The sequence below is a fragment of the Coptis chinensis genome, chromosome 9, assembly GCF_015680905.1.
Source record: "Coptis chinensis isolate HL-2020 chromosome 9, ASM1568090v1, whole genome shotgun sequence".
NCBI classification, from domain to species: domain Eukaryota; kingdom Viridiplantae; phylum Streptophyta; class Magnoliopsida; order Ranunculales; family Ranunculaceae; genus Coptis; species Coptis chinensis.
In genome coordinates this window covers 84,996,533-85,014,003 of record NC_141464.1, presented here as the reverse complement: position 1 = coordinate 85,014,003, position 17,471 = coordinate 84,996,533, and the positions used below count along the sequence as shown (strand labels likewise).

The 17,471-nt window shown below is 35.4% G+C and overlaps 1 protein-coding gene across 1 annotated transcript; it reads left to right on the top strand.

Annotated features, from left to right (window-relative positions):
• Positions 1-8,742: 8,742 nt before the first annotated feature.
• On the top strand, positions 8,743-15,148 carry LOC147479064 (protein PAT1 homolog). Its single transcript, XM_086582079.1, has 5 exons — positions 8,743-8,952; positions 9,113-9,261; positions 10,010-10,066; positions 10,791-10,902; positions 12,464-15,148. The coding sequence occupies exons 1-5, from the start codon at positions 8,883-8,885 to the stop codon at positions 14,560-14,562; spliced, it is 2,487 nt and encodes an 828-aa protein (XP_086438205.1). The 5' UTR covers positions 8,743-8,882; the 3' UTR covers positions 14,563-15,148.
• Positions 15,149-17,471: the final 2,323 nt, after the last annotated feature.

Sequence of the window (17,471 nt, the reverse complement as noted above, 5' to 3'; positions counted from 1 at the left end):
GAACTCTTGATCTAAGTAGTTTAACATATATGTAGCTTAAACTGGTGCATTATTTTACACTTTTTTCCCTCATTATCTAGACTCCCCTTGTTAATTAAAACGTGGTTGACTCTATCTGTATTAAGAGTGTTTCTAGTGTCCAACTTCGTGGACACAAAAAGCGTCCAACAATGGCTTGCAAATACAAATATATAGTATGGACTTAAGCTAATCAGCTAGCTAATTATCAGTAGAAAATCATGGATATCATTATAGCTACAAAATCAGCTTTGCTTCGAAATTTTAGATCTTCCTCTCAATATATATATACCTGTAGCTTCCAGATTTTCTATGCTTCACTTGTACATAAAATCAGTATGATATGTAACTTTTTCAGTGAGACTTTTCGTGTGATAGATAGCCCAAAATTACGATTTAAATTCATATATTTTATTTGATATAAGCAATCGTGGAACACTTCTTGTTGTACACTAAAATATTGTTTCTCTAGCTTGTATTCAAGACTTTGATGGAATGGTGTAAATTTCACTGAAAGATCCGTGGATTAAAGATGCACTAGCTAGAAATAAAAGATAGGTACATAACAGAAAGCACATAGAAAATTAGTAAAAGTGGTGGCAAGTAGCCGCATTTCCCGGCAAATAACACTTCCAACCATAGTTGCGATTCACCCCACTTGGAAGCTCATTTCCAATTTGTTTATTTAAGTATCTATCATTTTCATTATTTGACACATGCACTTCATTTATTCTTTTTATAATATAGTCAAGATGGTATTGATTTTTGGTGAAAATTGATTGTAACTAGAAGTCCATTAGATTTGATTGGAAATACATATAGTTCAATCATTTATCATTTACTTTGTTACTGACATGATCGCACCACGTGTGAGGGCCGAAAGGAATTCCAATGTCAAATTGCAAGTATATGGATGGAACAGAAATTAACTGAAGCTTGTCTAGCTTGTTCATCTTGAAGGGAATTATATGTCTCATCAAGTTGTAGATGAAGAAATACGAATTCGAGCTCGCAGATACCCTCTTTAGCCTACTCACTCTCAGTCTCTTATCACATCAACTTAATTTTCATCCTGCTGGAGCTACCAATTCAATTTAAAAGAAGCAAGATACATATATGGGGCCAACTCAAACATGTGGCCAAGTCTAACATATCCATCTCCAAACCCTGGTTTGAGCTTAGACCTAGTATTTTGAGTTCTTTCAACGCTGACAGTGGCATCATTTGGAAGCATTAATTAGTAAGTATCTAGCCCGGCCAGCTAAACAATTGCTTAGGGCATGACTTGACTTTGGCCTAACAGTGTATCCTAAGCATGTATCCTAACTAGCAGTGTCGAGTTAAATTAATAAGAAATCAGTACCTACCTTGATAAATTTTATCTTAATATTAGGATGGAGCTTAGCTCTTGTTCTGTGAGTGTTGTTTTTAGTTCAATTCACTAGCCATATTCTCTGTGTTCTGTTTTTTGCTTAATAAAACCATTTGACATAGCAATTAGTAAACGACAGCAAAAAGAATAATCATTTTAAAATATTGGATTCACCAAGACAATTTTTCTGCTAATGGAGAATGATTCTAGCTTCTGACTGATGAAACATTGTACAACAACAGCTAAAAGTTGGTTCATATCTGAGCCTCTGAGGTAGCCTTTTTCTAATTGAAAGAATAAATTGTTACCACTTAGAACGTCGTAGATGGAGAATTGGTAATAATATGTTATATGTATGTCTATCTAAAATACAAATGATGGCTGCTTCTCAAGGATATAAAGTGCAAGTAGACGTGAACATGTGTGCCACACACGTCGCAGTACCTACACTGTTCCAAGTGTTCATAATGGACGTACATGCATGTAGATAGATGTAGGGATGTAGCTACTAACTAGGTTTTTGCTTGGGTGTGGCCAGCACTATTGGCTGTTCGTTCATGAGATCCAATTGCATTGCACTTTGTTAAAAGTTGGACCCTACTGCAACAATGCAAGATTGGCCTATCATTTTCAATTAGAATAGACCATGTTTACTCGGATCATAGTTACAATTTACCATTTTTATTTTTATTTTTTGGGTTAAATTAGGGTCTCCACCCTAAATGCACACTAAAAAACACACTATCAATCCAATTTGATTTTTTTTTTTGTGTATATTTAGGAAGGGGGATGGGAGACCCTAATTTCTCATCTAGTAGGAAGAAAATTCTAATTGACTCATCTAGTGGGGGTAATACTACTTAAGAGCATCTCTAGGTGGTAGTATAACCTGTCAAATCCTTCAAATTTGAAGGAATAATTCGAATTTTCAGAATTTCAACTCTAGGTGGTAGTAAATTCGGTCGTATAATCTGTTCGTTCGCATTTTTTTGTTATAAATTTGGCAATTTGGATCTGAGATCTTGGGCGACACAAATATCCCAATTTTTTTTTTTTGGCTTTGACGACCCGACCACCGCGATATCTTGTCATTACCACCACTACTAATGTCGCACGAGTTATTTTTTTTTACTTTTTCAATTTGGTGCAATAGTGGGAATGTCGCGTGAATTTTTTTTTTCAACTTAGAAGCAATAGTATCAATGTTGCGCAAGGTAGTCCTATTCCAAATTTGCGAATGATATTTGCGACCACCTAGAGTTGGTCAAAATTTGCGACCAGATTCTCCAAAATTTTTCTTCAAATTTGAAGAGTATACTACCACCACCTAGAGATGCTCTAACCCCCTTTTTTTTTTGGCTAAAGACAATTTACAAATTTTTAATATCCCCACAAGATCACAAGTACTACACGAAATTTCTTAGACTTTTGGGTACTTTTCAGTGATGTTTTGTTGGGATCTATTGTATTTTTCATGTAGAAGAGTCGAAAACAAAAGTTTTAATGTAATTTTAGACATTGTATGTTGCCTATAATTAGGGTGAGGGGGGTGATTTTGAGTTAATTGACGGGGTTGTAATTTTCAAGTTTGAGCACATTCCAATCCCCTTGTAGTTTGCCACACGTATACAGCGCGTGGCAAAAGATATAAGGGTTCTATCTGCTTACTGAAGCAAGATGACCCCATACGTTAAAGTAGAGATGCTCTAACCCCCTTTTTTTTTTTGGCTAAAGACAATTTACAAATTTTTAATATCCCCACAAGATCACAAGTACTACACGAAATTTCTTAGACTTTTGGAGTACTTTTCACTGATGTTTTGTTGGGATCTGTTGTATTTTTCATGTAGAAGAGTCGAAAACAAAAGTTTTAATGTAATTTTAGACATTGTATGTTGCCTATAATTAGGGTGAGGGGGTGATTTTGAGTTAATTGACGGGGTTGTAATTTTCAAGTTTGAGCACATTCCAATCCCCTGTAGTTTGCCACACGTATATAGCGCGTGGCAAAAGATATAAGGGTTCTATCTGCTTACTGAAGCAAAATGACCCCATACGTTAAAGTAGCACTCATGCTTATGCCATCAAGATTGGTGGAACGCGTTATGAGATTGGTATAGTATGGTGTTAATTGCCTACGCCATGGAAAAGCAATTGTCACGCACGCGTGGGAATTGAAGCAGTCATCACCGGCAAAGAGAAGGACTGTGATAAATAAATGAATCCGGATTTTGAAACTGTGCATTGTGAAGAATAAAAATCAATATCTCTGGCCACCCTTTATGGGGAGTTGGCATTTTGATAAACAATAAAATGTTAGCTCATGAGTCAGGATTTAGGGATATAGAAATCAATTTATAATTATGCAGCTACGTGATTACGTCACACGATTAGATGATTAGAAATTTCTAATTCGTTTGGCACTTCAAGTATTCAAGTTGAGTCCGGAATCAACATAAGCTCAAGACAAAACCTTCTTTAATTATTTACTTTATTTTTTGGTAATCACCACGGCAACTTATACATAAAATGCCAAACAAAATATAAACACTTATTAGCTTCTAGGTTTGTGCACACGCACCGGCTCTTTTGAAAACATTTATATTTTTTTAAGAAAATTGAGACTACCGTTTAGTCGCTAACCCGTTTTAATTTTCTAACAAATTGTTTTAAATAAAATTTTAATTAAGTTTTAAAAACTTGTTTTTTCAATTGGGAGAGAGATCATGTTTTAATAGGAGAATAATTCTCATTTTAATTAAATATGCTAAATTTTTCCTTTTCAATAGGAGAGGAATTTCCATTTTAATAGAATAATGATTCCCGCTTTAATTAGAATTGCTAGAATTTGATTTAATTGGAAAGAAATTCTCGTTATAATAGGAGAGGAATTCCCATTTTTCAAATGGCGTAAAATTTTAATAGAGCTTGAAAAATACTCCTTGTGGGAGCTTTAATATTAAGATATAGATAGATAGATAGATAGATGGCAAAGCTTGAAAAATCCTTCAAACCCGCATGATTTGGACTTGGGAGTTATTTTGAGAAAATATAATTTAAAAAAAAAAAAAAAAAAAAACTGACTATTGTTTCATACCTTACCACAGAGCATTTGATATTTTTTGCCCATTATATGAATTTGACTTATACAAATTCCAAAAAAACTTTACAATGAAAAACAATGAATTAGAAGTTGATTTTTAGAGGAGATGTTCTCTCCCACAATATAGATCATTCTAAAAAAAAATAAAGACATTTGAAAATGTCTAGACATATCAAAATTAATTTACAATGTTATAAAATTATCTAATGGTCAAGATTTTTCAAATTTCAAAATAATTTTTGACAAGGTTAAACATTCTCATTTTGACTAATTTTTTATAGAAATATTCTCCATTCTAATAAGACTATCTTCACTAAAAATCACCTCTTAATTCATCTTATAAATCTATTTTTTATATAGATCCATTTTTAAGGGCGGAGTTCATTATAATACGGATAACGGGCTTTTTGATATTCAGTGTGTTAATTTTTGATCTAGCAAAGTATCTTCTTATTCTTAAATTATGTGCTTCCATGTGAAATTTTAGCATGGGTGGCATTAATGCAACTTCTCATTTGTTGCTTTGAACTTCTTTAACCTTGGTTTCATCAACATTTATTTTATAAAACAATCACATTCCATTGTTTTTTAAATTATACATCTCATTATCATTGGGCATTCAGTTTTGGAACTAGGAAACTTGGAAGCCAAAGCCATGAAGAGTTGGTCAGAGAATCCGAGTGTGACTTTGTTTTTTCTGAGAGGGTACTTCGTGCATAAACGTGGGACAAGTGGCAGTTTTTTGCAAGAGAGAAATGTTTCTAAATTACCATCGTCGATGGATTGGAGTTGGACCACCTTGTTCCCAGTTGCTAATAAACAAACAAAAATAACATTACCTACCTATGGCATATAGTACAGCAGTGATGTCTTCCTAATCTCTTTATCAAAAAAAAAAATGTCTTCCTATCTGTATTGCATCTTGCTGGATCAAATGTAGGTAGGTCAGTAGGTGTGTTGTGTGCATCCAAAGGCCAATGTAAAAATTACTTACACCATATATACTAACACACCAACAAACATTGTTTAACTCCTTGTTTAATTTTAGCAAATTTTATGTTATGTGGAAGTGGATTGATCAACAAACAATGATATTAATTAACACAACAGAGCGAGTACAATTGAACCAGGACAAGTCTGCTCATACCTTATTGTTAACGTCATAATGACAATAAAAAAACTTGTATGAACTTACACATTAGTCACAGAAGCCAAAAACCATTTTTGAGAATGTGAGTTAACCTTCATCAGCATATCATCGCTTCAGGCATTCTTCCATTTTAAGTCATTTCAGAGAATATAGCTATCTGAAGTTTTGAGGTACTGTCTCCTTTCCGGTGTTCGTGATTCCGAATGAAATATCGGAATTTTGCTTAATATTTCAATTTTTTAAAAAATCAGAATTCCAAATATAGAGTCGAAATCTTGATAATTCCAAATATATTGGGGTTGAAATTTAAGAATTTCGGATTTTAGATTTGTCGGAATTCCGATAATTTCGAAATCCCAAACTACGCTACTTTCTAAGGGCATCTCCAATGGGGGGTGTAAAATTACACCTCCACCTAGGCTCCACGTAGGTCTCATTAGGATTTTACACCTCTAATTATATATTATTATATAGCTTATAAATATCCACACTCTATACTCTCTAATAGAGAAGTGTAAAAAAAAAAAAATTTTTAAACTCGGACGTCACTTTCACTTAAAGTGACATCCGAGTTAAAAAATTATTTTAGAATTAGAAAAGGATGTTACTCCAAATGACGTCCAAAAATTATTTAACTCAGACGTCAGTTCGAATGTCGCCTGGACTTTTTATTAACTAATAGAGCGAGATGGAGAATTTCTCACCCTCTCTATTAGCTAATACACTATTACCTACGGTATAACACCCCTATTGGAAAGAGTTTTTTTTTATATTTGGGATGTAAAATTTCCACTCTGTACAGTTTACACTCCCATTGGAAATGCCCTAAGTAGATTGTACACTTTATTTTTACGCTTTGGAGCTCGACCGTCGGCATTTAAAGAAAAAATGACCATATATAAATTCATTGAAGTGTTCAATCACATAATTTTCATCCTTCCTTTTCCAACTTATAAAGATCATTTCAAATTAAAAAAAAAAAAAAAAGTGTAAAGCTTCGAATTTGTTCAAAGAAACTATGTATCACTTGCCATATGACACTAGAGGCTGGGCTTTGAGGAAAATCTGTCATATGATTCGTATTAAGGTCCCATCTAACCAAAAAAAAGGTTGGTGATTTTCCCTAATGATAATTGTTGAATTGAAAACTTTGATCCACCACTCATTGAGCCACTTCTCGGCCCACTACTAACTATTTCAAAAGGCCACTATGCCCATCCTTTCCAAGGAAAACTTGCACTTTTCAAGTTGCATATCTTATCGGTTAGCAACTGAGCACAAGTGCACGACTGTTTTGCATTTTTCATATAGTCATTAAAAAGGAGCATTCATTAAATTCAGTCTAATATATGAAACCACTCAAATACTCCCACTCAAATAGGTCATCCCCATTGCAATCCACATTCGAACTCTATTGAAGATAGTTAGGAAAATTGGAAACCATCATGAGAGCCAAAATACATTAATGTTGTCGCAATGAAAATGTTCCTTTCTGTTATATGTCCGTCTTGGGAGGCATTTCTATCGACTGGTTCGATTCTCCTCAAGGCCATGGGATTAGTCGAGGTGTGTGTAAGCTGGCCCGAGCACCAGTTTAGCAAAGGAAAAAAAAAAAAAAAAAAAAAAAGAATAATTAGCTCACGGTTTGAAGTTTGTGGCGAGTCATATAAACAAGATTGTCATGGCGGGCTTTTGAATTAGCTCTAGGCCCAATTACTGATGTATTGGGCTTCAATTGTACAATCTAAAACTTTAGTCACGTTTTAGGTATATTTTCTTCTTTTTCCTACTTTTCAAAATTTTCAACAATATTCTCAACCATAATAAGGTATCTGGTGCTACTTTTTTTTTGGGGATAACTCTACCACTTTTTTTTTATTATTTAAGTTAAAAAAATTTTATTGATCTTTGATAACTTAATTTTACAAATAATTAATAATTATTAATGAAATCTGCAAATAAACCATGAAGTCCTTTTATGAATAGCAAATTATTATTTTAAAAAGCTGCCTCGTTAGACCCATTCCAAATTTATCATAACAACACATTCTTCGTTCATAACTTTTTGAAGTCTTTTGATCCGAATCAACAAACCATTGTTGTTCCAAAAATCACTAAAAGTTACTTTTTTTTTTAAAGAAGTAAAAATTTTATTGATAATGATAATGAGTTTTACAAACAATTATGATTTTTTTTCCGATAATGTAAAATAATTATGACAAACGTGTAACAAATTGCGCCGCAAGTCTTTTATGAATAAGCAGTTCCTATATTTCTAAAAAACAAACTCGTTATAACCAGCTGTCATAACGTTACTGCCCATAATTTTCTAAGTCTCTTGAGGAGCTCAATACATTATATATATATATATATATATATTGAATATATAATCTTAAATTCTTAGAGTGTGTTTGTTATGATTGAAACACTATGGAAAGGAAAAAAAATAAAAATGGTCCACTTTTTCTATAGTTTTTAAGACTTGGTTTACTCATGGAAAAAAAATGGGCATTTCCATAAGTTAAAATTTAACAAACACACCCTTAATGCCCTCACTTGAGTTACAAGTCCTCGTACTAATTTCATTGCCTAGTTGCCATAACATCTCTTCATAAACTCATATAGTTTCTTAGTTTAACTAAAATTTCATTGTGAAAACCATCTATGTTAGAAACAAATTTCATTGCACACACACCCGACCGATACGATAACGCTTACCTTCATATGCAAAATCGATAATAAGGATGTGTTTGTTAAATTTTAGCTAATCGAAAGAAAAGAAAATAACATGAATACTCTACTATGGAATGGAATGGAAATAAAGTTGTACACTTAGAACAGAATGTACTCGATTTTATCTCTCTACTTAAGACTCATGACCTATAGATAATCATAATTAGTTGTTGTTAATCAAGCTAACTTGAATTAAATTAAATTAAATTAAATTAAACTAACGACAACACTCATCATGTAACACATTTTAATTAATTTATTCTCATCTCATTTTTTTTTTTTTTTTTTTGTTTTCATTTTTGAGAGGGGGGCAATTATCCAACCCCCCCAAAATCATCCCTTCTCTCTTTCTCTCTCTCTCTCTCTCTCTCTCTCTTCATCTTTTTCTTCAACAAACGCCACACTTCACTCAGATCTCCCCTCTTTTTTCCAATATTATTACCTCCTCCCCAATGTTCCTCTTCTAAGGTTTATATTATCACATAAAGATTCGTTTTTTATATAAAATGGATGGATTTGATACACGGGCTAGTTTTCATGAATTGCCTACATACACTTCTTCTTCTTCTTCTTCAGGTTAGCTCAAGTTTTCATATTTTTTTTTATTATTAGATCTAATTTATTGATGTTGGGCTTCATTATTTAATAATTATCATTTTATAGTTGAATTGTTGCTTGGGCCCCGTATTGGTGCCATGAGGTTTGATAATTTAATTTGATTTTTCATTCTTATCAGGAAATGCACTATTTGATGCTTCACAGTATGCCTTCTTTGGTAAGGATGTTGTGGAGGAAGTTGAGTTGGGAGGATTAGAAGAAGATGATGAGAGTAATCAACTAGTTGGATTTGATGATGAAGAATATCGATTCTCGGAGAGGGAAGAGGTAATATAAAACATTTAATTCAATGTAAGAACAGATGATGTAGTTGATTTTGTATACATATATGGTCTCTCTGTATATATGTTTTGTTACATGTTCTTATTTGTTGTGTGAAATGTATGATTGTGTTTGGTACTTCCTCGAACATAGCCCTTTACATAGCTTGTTTGTTTTGTTCGTTGCATCTGGTGGCACTGTTCTTGAGAGAACTAATGACTAGGAGGCAATTTATAGTCGCAAAGTTAGTCACCAAGAAGTTACCAGTTCTTATGTTCAGTTTGCTTAGGATAACGTTACTTTCATTGAAAATGAGTTAACAAACCTTGTATGCCGTAAGCGGTTTCTAGGTCGAAAATTGATCTGCCTAATTATATTCCTCGATAATTTTGGCATGCTTTTGGTTTCCAGATCTGGAGTTATCTTTTTTTTTTTTTTTTTTCCGTAGATTATACAGTTAACATTCAATTTCCTTTGATCTTCATCTCATCCTTCACCCAATCTGTTTGAATCTGTGTAGCGTATGCTCTTCAGTTTGTTTTGTCTGGAGAATATGGTTAAACTAAAACTTTTTGTTGAAGTGTTCATTCATAAATGCACAATTTCGAACTGCTACTCTTGGTATTACCTCGAATAATGTATATATGAAGTGTTATATTTTTGGAGCATGGACTGAGCTCATATCATTGATCATATATATATACATTATTCAAGGTATATATATATTTATTTATTTTTGTTTTGACATTTGCAGGATGAGCGCTTAGGATCTTTATCTGATATTGATGATCTTGCAAGTACTTTTTCAAAGGTCAGTTCAGTTTCTTGAAAGTGAAAATACTGTACCTCCAACCTTTATATTCGTTTGGCTATGTTAGATGTGTGAAAGAGGCAGATCAGATCATGGGCTAGAAGATACAGTGTTGTACCCTTTGAATCCAAAATTTTCCTGGGAATCTAGTTTAAGATTTAATGCAAAAAATAAAAAAGCCTTACTAGTGACTATACTTTTGTCAATAAATGGTTCTATGCTTTCTAGTTTCTACACTTTTGTCAAGAAATGGTTCTATGCTTTCTAGTTTCTACACTTTGTTGGATAAGTAACCAAGGCAGAATGTAGGGGTTTTGATCATGGAAGTTTTTCTCAACCATTCTAGCTTCATGCCGCCTTACTAATTTCTAGTTCACATCATAAAACTAGCTCTTCTCCTGAAGCTGTTTAATGTGCCTAATGAGAGTTGCCATTCAATTGCATATGAAAAATAAACAGTCCCAAGCAGCATTTGATGGATTGATTGCATTATCCTGTGGTCCTTTTTGACCTGTTGAGTTACAGAGACGCAAAACATTTTCTTGATCAAATTATATTAGCCGGTTGATGCTGCATAGATCAAAGGTCGCATTGCTATTAACGATCCTTTGACCCCGATAGCTGTTTTCTTTTGCTTCTCTTTCCAATTGTCATTATCATTATGTAATTAGTTTGCATTATAATCTGTTATTTGTAATTCTAGTGTTATTCTTTTTCCCTGTAGTTAAACAAGGTTGTTAGTGAGCCAAGAAGTGGTGGAGTGTTAAACAAATCTGTTAGTGAGCCAAGGAATGCTGGAGTAATTGGTGATAGAGGAGGATCATTTTCTAGGGAAAGTAAGAATAACTTCTCTTCTGTTGGTTTACGAATGATTATGGCGTGTTCAGTCAAGGTTACTTCTTGCAGACTAAGTGGGGTACACATTATTTCCTCCAGCATTACCCTGCCTCCGAGGCTGGAGAATATGAACTTTCTTTCTTCCCAAAAATATTTCAAATATGGATGTCATATTATATTTTCCAGATATGGATATTACTAAAAGACGACCTATGTCCTCAAGAGTGATTACAGTCAACTAATTACAATTATTGGTATTCTTATTGTTGATTTAACGATTTTGTTTACTGTTATTATTGGTAGTAGTATTATTACTGTATAGTATCTACTACTGCTATTTATCATCATTATTTTTATTATTGTTACCATTAGCAAATTAACCTTACTGCTTTGAGGCTGCTCTTTTTATTTCCCTTTAATCACATCTTCTAAAGTGAGTTAATACTTGTGGCAGACAAAATGTAGCTTGTAGTTGTTCTATATTCTGTTCTCTTTTGAGAAAATGTGATGTAAATTTCTGTCTTGGGTTTGGACATCTATTGACACTAGAGTGGGGCCTGAAAATTGAAAACTCGTGTTTAGGTGGGACAGTTTAGTCTTGGTTTAGTCTATTCTGTCATTCTTGTTGCTATCTTGTGCTTGGATTTTTACTGACAGGCGCCTTGCTAAAGAGCTGGTATCATCCTTAATAATTGATGAAATTTTGTTTCACCGTGTTAAACTTTGATATGTATATTTATTGTTATCTCATTGGTAGCTTTAGATTCATGTATAACTGACGTGATCTAATCAGCTGAAGCTTCGATCATATGATCCAGCATCAATTTGATAGATAGAATCCTAAACTACAATTAGGGAAAAGTGAAATAAATCCTAAAAGCCTCAGCCTTGACACTTTTTCAGTGATCCAAAATCAACTAACTTCTAATCTGTGGAGCCCTTTTTATAATCTAGGGTTTACTTGACAACAATGCAAACCAATAGTGTAATGACACAAGGGCCAATTTAATTAAAATAAGTAAAAACAATAACAACAAGAAGATATAGACTTGGGCTTGAACTTAGACAGGTCCACCACATGATTCCCATCAATAACATTTGGGGTAACAACATAAACCTTTAGAAGGCGATTGTTTCTACTTAAATTGGATGTCAATGAGCTGGTTTGCTAAACATTGTTAAATTTGTATGTATATTTCTTTCACATTTCTTAAAGTTTCATTGTATTAAATTTTGCCTATCTACCAATTGGTCTTTTTATCTCCATTAAGTAATTTCAGGCCTTTTCTTAAGACATTTTGAGCTGTTACAAGTTCTGTAATTTTTCGTTACTCTGCTATTGAGGTATAGTTGCTATAAATTGGAGAAGCCAATCACCTATAGTAATTAAAAATAGGTATGAAGAGTTTAGCATCAGACCATATCCTTTAATATGTGGTTATTGACAAATCTTGGTTGGAAAATTTGTATCTCTTGATTTAGTTAGACATGTATCTATTTTATTCTTGTGGTTCGACTGTTAAGTGAGGATATTAACTTGAGAATTGTCTCCCCCTTCAGGTTCATCGGCTGCAGAATGGACTCAGGAGCCGGGATTTTCTGATTGGTTGGATCAGAATATGTTTGACATTGAAAAGTTTCAGGAAGGAAAAAGATGGTCATCGCAGCCACATCTTGACATCCGTCTGTCAGAAAAACCCTTGTACAGAACATCATCATATCCTCAGGAGCCCCAGCAACATCAGCATTTCTCCAGTGAACCAATCCTAGTGCCGAAAACATCATTTGTTTCCTACCCGCCTCCTGGTGGTAGATCTCAGCAGGCTTCCCCAAACAACCACCATTCTCGTCACATGAATGTTGCACCTCTTACTGGGGGACCTCAGCTACCTTTCTCTCCGCCGAACCTCTCCTCTTTCTCTAATCCTCGCCTTCAATTATCAGGATTGCCTCATGGAATGCATTATGGTGGAAACATGCCCCAGTTCATCTCGCCAGGACTCGCCATTAATAGCCGGCCCCAAAACCCCTGGGTCAATCAGGGTAACCAATTCCCAGGGGATCAGTCTGCCCTTTTGAATAATTTGTTGCAACAACAATCAAATGGGTTAATGCCACCGCAGCTAATGTCACCACAGCAGCAGAGACTGCATCATCCAGTTCAATCATCTTTGGGACATTTTTCAGCACTGCAGTCCCAGCTTTTCAATGGTCATCCTTCTCCTCCCCTTCATGTACTCAGCAAGTACGAAGCAATGCTTGGAATGAATGATTTCAGAGATCAAAGACCAAAATCAGCACAAAGAGGTAGACAGAACCTCCGTTTTTCTCAACAGGGCTCCGATACTGGTAGCCAGAAAAGCGATAACGGGTGGCCACAATTCAGGTCCAAGCATATGACGGCTGAAGAGATCGAGAGCATTCTGAGGATGCAGCATGCTGCAACACACAGCAATGACCCATATGTAGATGATTACTATCATCAAGCTTGTCTTGCGAAAAAGTCAACTGGGTCTAGGCTGAGACATCATTTTTGCCCTACGCATCTTAGAGACCTCCCACCCCGAGCTCGTGCGAACAATGAACCGCATGCATACCTTCAGGTCGATGCTCTTGGGAGGGTTCCATTTTCTTCCATACGCAGGCCTCGTCCTCTTCTTGAAGTTGATCCTCCATCTGCTGCATCTATTGAAGGTGGTGGTGACCAAAAGGTTTCTGAGAAACCCCTTGAACAGGAACCAATGCTTGCTGCCAGAATTACTATTGAGGATGGCCTGTGTCTTCTTCTTGATGTAGATGATATCGACAGGTTCCTACAATTCAGTCAGCCCCAAGACGGAGGATCCCAGCTGAGACGGAGGCGGCAGGTTCTGCTAGAGGGTCTTGCTGCCTCACTGCAGCTGGTTGACCCTCTTGTGAAAGGTGGCCACACAGTTGGAATTGATGACCTGGTGTTCTTACGGCTAGTTTCTCTTCCAAAAGGCCGGAAACTTCTCTCAAGGTACCTTCAGCTCCTCTTCCCCGGTGGTGAGCTAGCTCGTGTAGTGTGCATGGCCATTTTCCGTCACCTAAGGTTCTTGTTTGGTGGGCTTCCATCTGATCAAGGAGCAGCTGAGACTACAAATAGTCTAGCAAGGACGGTTATTACTTGTATGGCTGGCATGGATCTTAGTGCACTCAGTGCTTGTCTTGCTGCCGTTGTTTGTTCCTCAGAGCAGCCTCCACTTCGTCCTCTTGGAAGCTCTGCCGGAGATGGAGCTTCTGTTATCTTAAAATCCGTTCTTGAGAGGGCAACTGACCTCTTAACAGATCCTCATGTTGCTAGAAGCTACAGTGTGCCTAATCCCGCTCTATGGCAGGCATCGTTTGATGCATTCTTCAGTCTACTCACCAAGTACTGTATGGGGAAGTACGATAGTATCATGCAATCTTTGCTTATGCAGGCCCCTCCAAATGCAGCAGTTATTGGGTCAGAAGCAGCAAGGGCTATTAGTAAGGAGATGCCAGTGGAGCTCCTTCGTGCCAGTCTTCCTCACACTGATGAACAACAGCGCAAGCTTTTAATGGATTTTGCTCAGCGCTCTATGCCTGTAACTGGGTTTAATAGCCATGGTGGGAGCAGCGGCGGCCATTTAAATTCTGAATCAGTGCCTGGTTAACTAAACTGCAAGACAACAGGATCATGTAAGTGACCCAAGTGTAATTGGCTGTCTGGTAGCTTCGAACCTGCTACTTTTGGATTGCAGGCTCTCGACACTTTTTTTGGGAAAGCTGGTGTTGTAAAGCACCCCTCATCTCTCTTCTCTCTTCTCTCTTCTCTCCTCTCTTCCCTCTCTCTTATGCATGTGTTATATGTTCAAACTCTTTTAGAGTCTTGACTGTGCGTTTTTCTTCTGGACTGATCTGGTGCTCTGTTGGAACCCCCAAACAGAGAGTTGAAAGTGTATTTGAAATAGGGTGTACAGAGGTCTGTTGCAAAGCTTTTTTTAATTTGCACTTCTGTTTAAGCTTGTTCAAGTCAGTGGTGTAGGGAAAGCAAGGATGGTTATTTTACATCCATTTGGAAGTAGAAGTCATGGTTATAAGTAGAACATCTATCTGTGAATCGTGATAGTGGTACATTTTGTTGTTTGCTTATCGTTATAAAGCAAGTTGGCATTCTGAACTAGTTGAAATAGATGTAATAAGTGGTAAGAGTCGTTGCCGACATATGATGTTTTCATATCAACTGATGTTTTTGGTACTTATTTTTTCTTATGGTATTGCCTCACTAGTTACCAGTATTCAGTACTTTTGACCTATAATTTTGCAAACCCTCATGTGTATCGGTGGATGCACATCAAGGCCTTTGTAATGTTGAAGAAAAGTCACCAAGCATCTGATGTGGTCCTGAAGGCTTTTGTAAACAATATAGATTTAAAAGGAGCAAGGATGAAAAGTAGTATGCTAATATCAACTATACTTCCTGTTTAGTAAGTGGAGTTCAATGATTGTAACGATGCTTTTCTTTTTGGTTATTTTATCTTAATGCTGTAGAAGCGCTCATTAATCCATTCAATCAATTGTAGTTGATCATGTATGTAGATTTTCTGGTATGTAAAAGAATTATTCTGCTTCTGTATCCTGGATGGGATTATGAAAATCAGTCTTGGAATACCATTGCTAAGTTTATTGGACGAAGTTGCAATCCGAATTTATTTTACCGGATATGGTTTTTATGTTTGTGATTAGAATCCGATCCGAACCCAAACTATTTTAATAAGATTTATACAATTATATATGAAAATCAATAAAATAGTATAGTTTTTGGTGTTTTTTAATAGATTTGGATATCTGAAATCCGATCCGAATCTGAATAGATTCTAATATGATAAAGAGTTTTGAGTGAGAATCCGGCCTAACCCACTCCATTTCCAGCCCTACTAGCAGACTGAATCAAGTCTCCGACTCTCAGCAAATTTAAATAGCTTCATCGAGTCAAACTTCTAAAAACCTGTTGGTGCTTAGTTGGGGGTTATAAATCATCGTCAGTCAGTCAGTCACCCACTGCACCTTTTGTTCCTCACCTATAAAGTTCACTCGTGGATAATATAATAAATGTGCCAAAATGCCAAAGATATTCCCTCCCACTAAATGCAGATTTGTAGCCTGATTAAGAGTGATGTGTTTTGTTGGAAAACTTATTTTCCATAATAAGTATTTTCCGTGCCGTTCTTTGCTATCAACACGACGTGATCTCTTTTGACAATATTTGAGACCAAGCAATTGCTTAAACTCATCATATTTGGTTATTTCACGCATGTGGACATGTGGTTGATTGATTCGGGGGTTATAAATCACCATCAAACACCATTGATTTCGTAAGACCGCACATTTATATACCATCCCCACCCATGCTGTACACGCAATTTCCCTCCTACCTGCAGTCATAAAATTTTCCGAATTTTCTGGGAAGATTGATTGAACTTGAATGTGATGTACCATTTGTACAAAATATATTTAGAAGCTCAAATTTTCCGTATAGTTTCTAGCACTTCGACGCGAGGTATATACGTTCCTACTATATCTTAGCAATTCAATTAAGAGCTTCAAATCTTAATTAAATTCAATATTTTAAGACTTAAGAGCATCTCTAGGTTGTAGTATCATTTTTCAAAATTTTCAAATTTGTTTTCAAAACTTAGAATTTTTCGGAATTTTAACTTTATGTGGAAGCAAATTCGGTCGCATCACTTGTCCAACCGCATTCTTGTTCGCAAATTTGGTATTTTGGATGAGAATGTAGATGTAGAATATCATCACCATTTTTTTTTTTTTGATTTTGACCAACACCATCCGCACTGGTGTGGTATTTGTCATTGCCATTGCTAATGTCACGCGAGTTATTTTTTTTTTCACTTTTTCAATTTGATGCGACAGTGGAAATGTCACGTGAGTTTTTTTTTTTCACTTTGAGGACAACATTATCAATGTCGCACAATGTACTCTCTATTCTAAATTTGCGAATGATATTTGCGACCACTTAGAATTAGTCAAAATTTGCGTCCAATCTTTCCAAATTTCACCTTCAAATTTGAAAGAAATACTACCACCATGTAGAAATGGTCTGAGAAATAATTTTTAACTACCAAAAAGTGACTTGATGAACTTTTGACCAATTATTGTAGTTAAGCTAAGATTTTTCAAATAATTTCAGACAGTTTTCAAAACATTAAGTAAAATTTGGTTTTACCAAACACCACCTAGTGTATTTTTTCCTAGGGAAATATTTCAGCTCAAAAAAAGGTCCTTTCCCATCAAAGAAACGTAAAAATGTGTTTCGATAAAAACGAAAAAAGGGACCTCGAAGTTATCAGGTGTGTGGAAAAAAGAAATAAAAAAAAAAAAAGAGAATGAAGACAAGTCGTCAAAGGACGCGCATATCACGGAAATTGTACTGAATTGGAATACGGAGAGAACAAGACAAAGGAAAAAAAGTAGGAGAGAGAAAGTAAATAAAACCAAAAAACGAAGACCGACAATCACGCATCCAACGTTTTTTGTCCCTCCGTCGTTATATCCGTACGTT

What these genes read in the sequence shown, in the direction of transcription:
- LOC147479064 (XM_086582079.1), top strand. Translation starts at nt 8,883, where the DNA reads ATGGATGGATTTGATACACGGGCTAGTTTTCATGAATTGCCTACATAC. An exon ending in GATTCTCGGAGAGGGAAGAG is followed by an intron (nt 9,262 to 10,009) that starts GTAATATAAAAC and finishes TGACATTTGCAG; the next exon opens with GATGAGCGCTTAGGATCTTT. An exon ending in AGGATCATTTTCTAGGGAAA is followed by an intron (nt 10,903 to 12,463) that starts GTAAGAATAACT and finishes CTCCCCCTTCAG; the next exon opens with GTTCATCGGCTGCAGAATGG.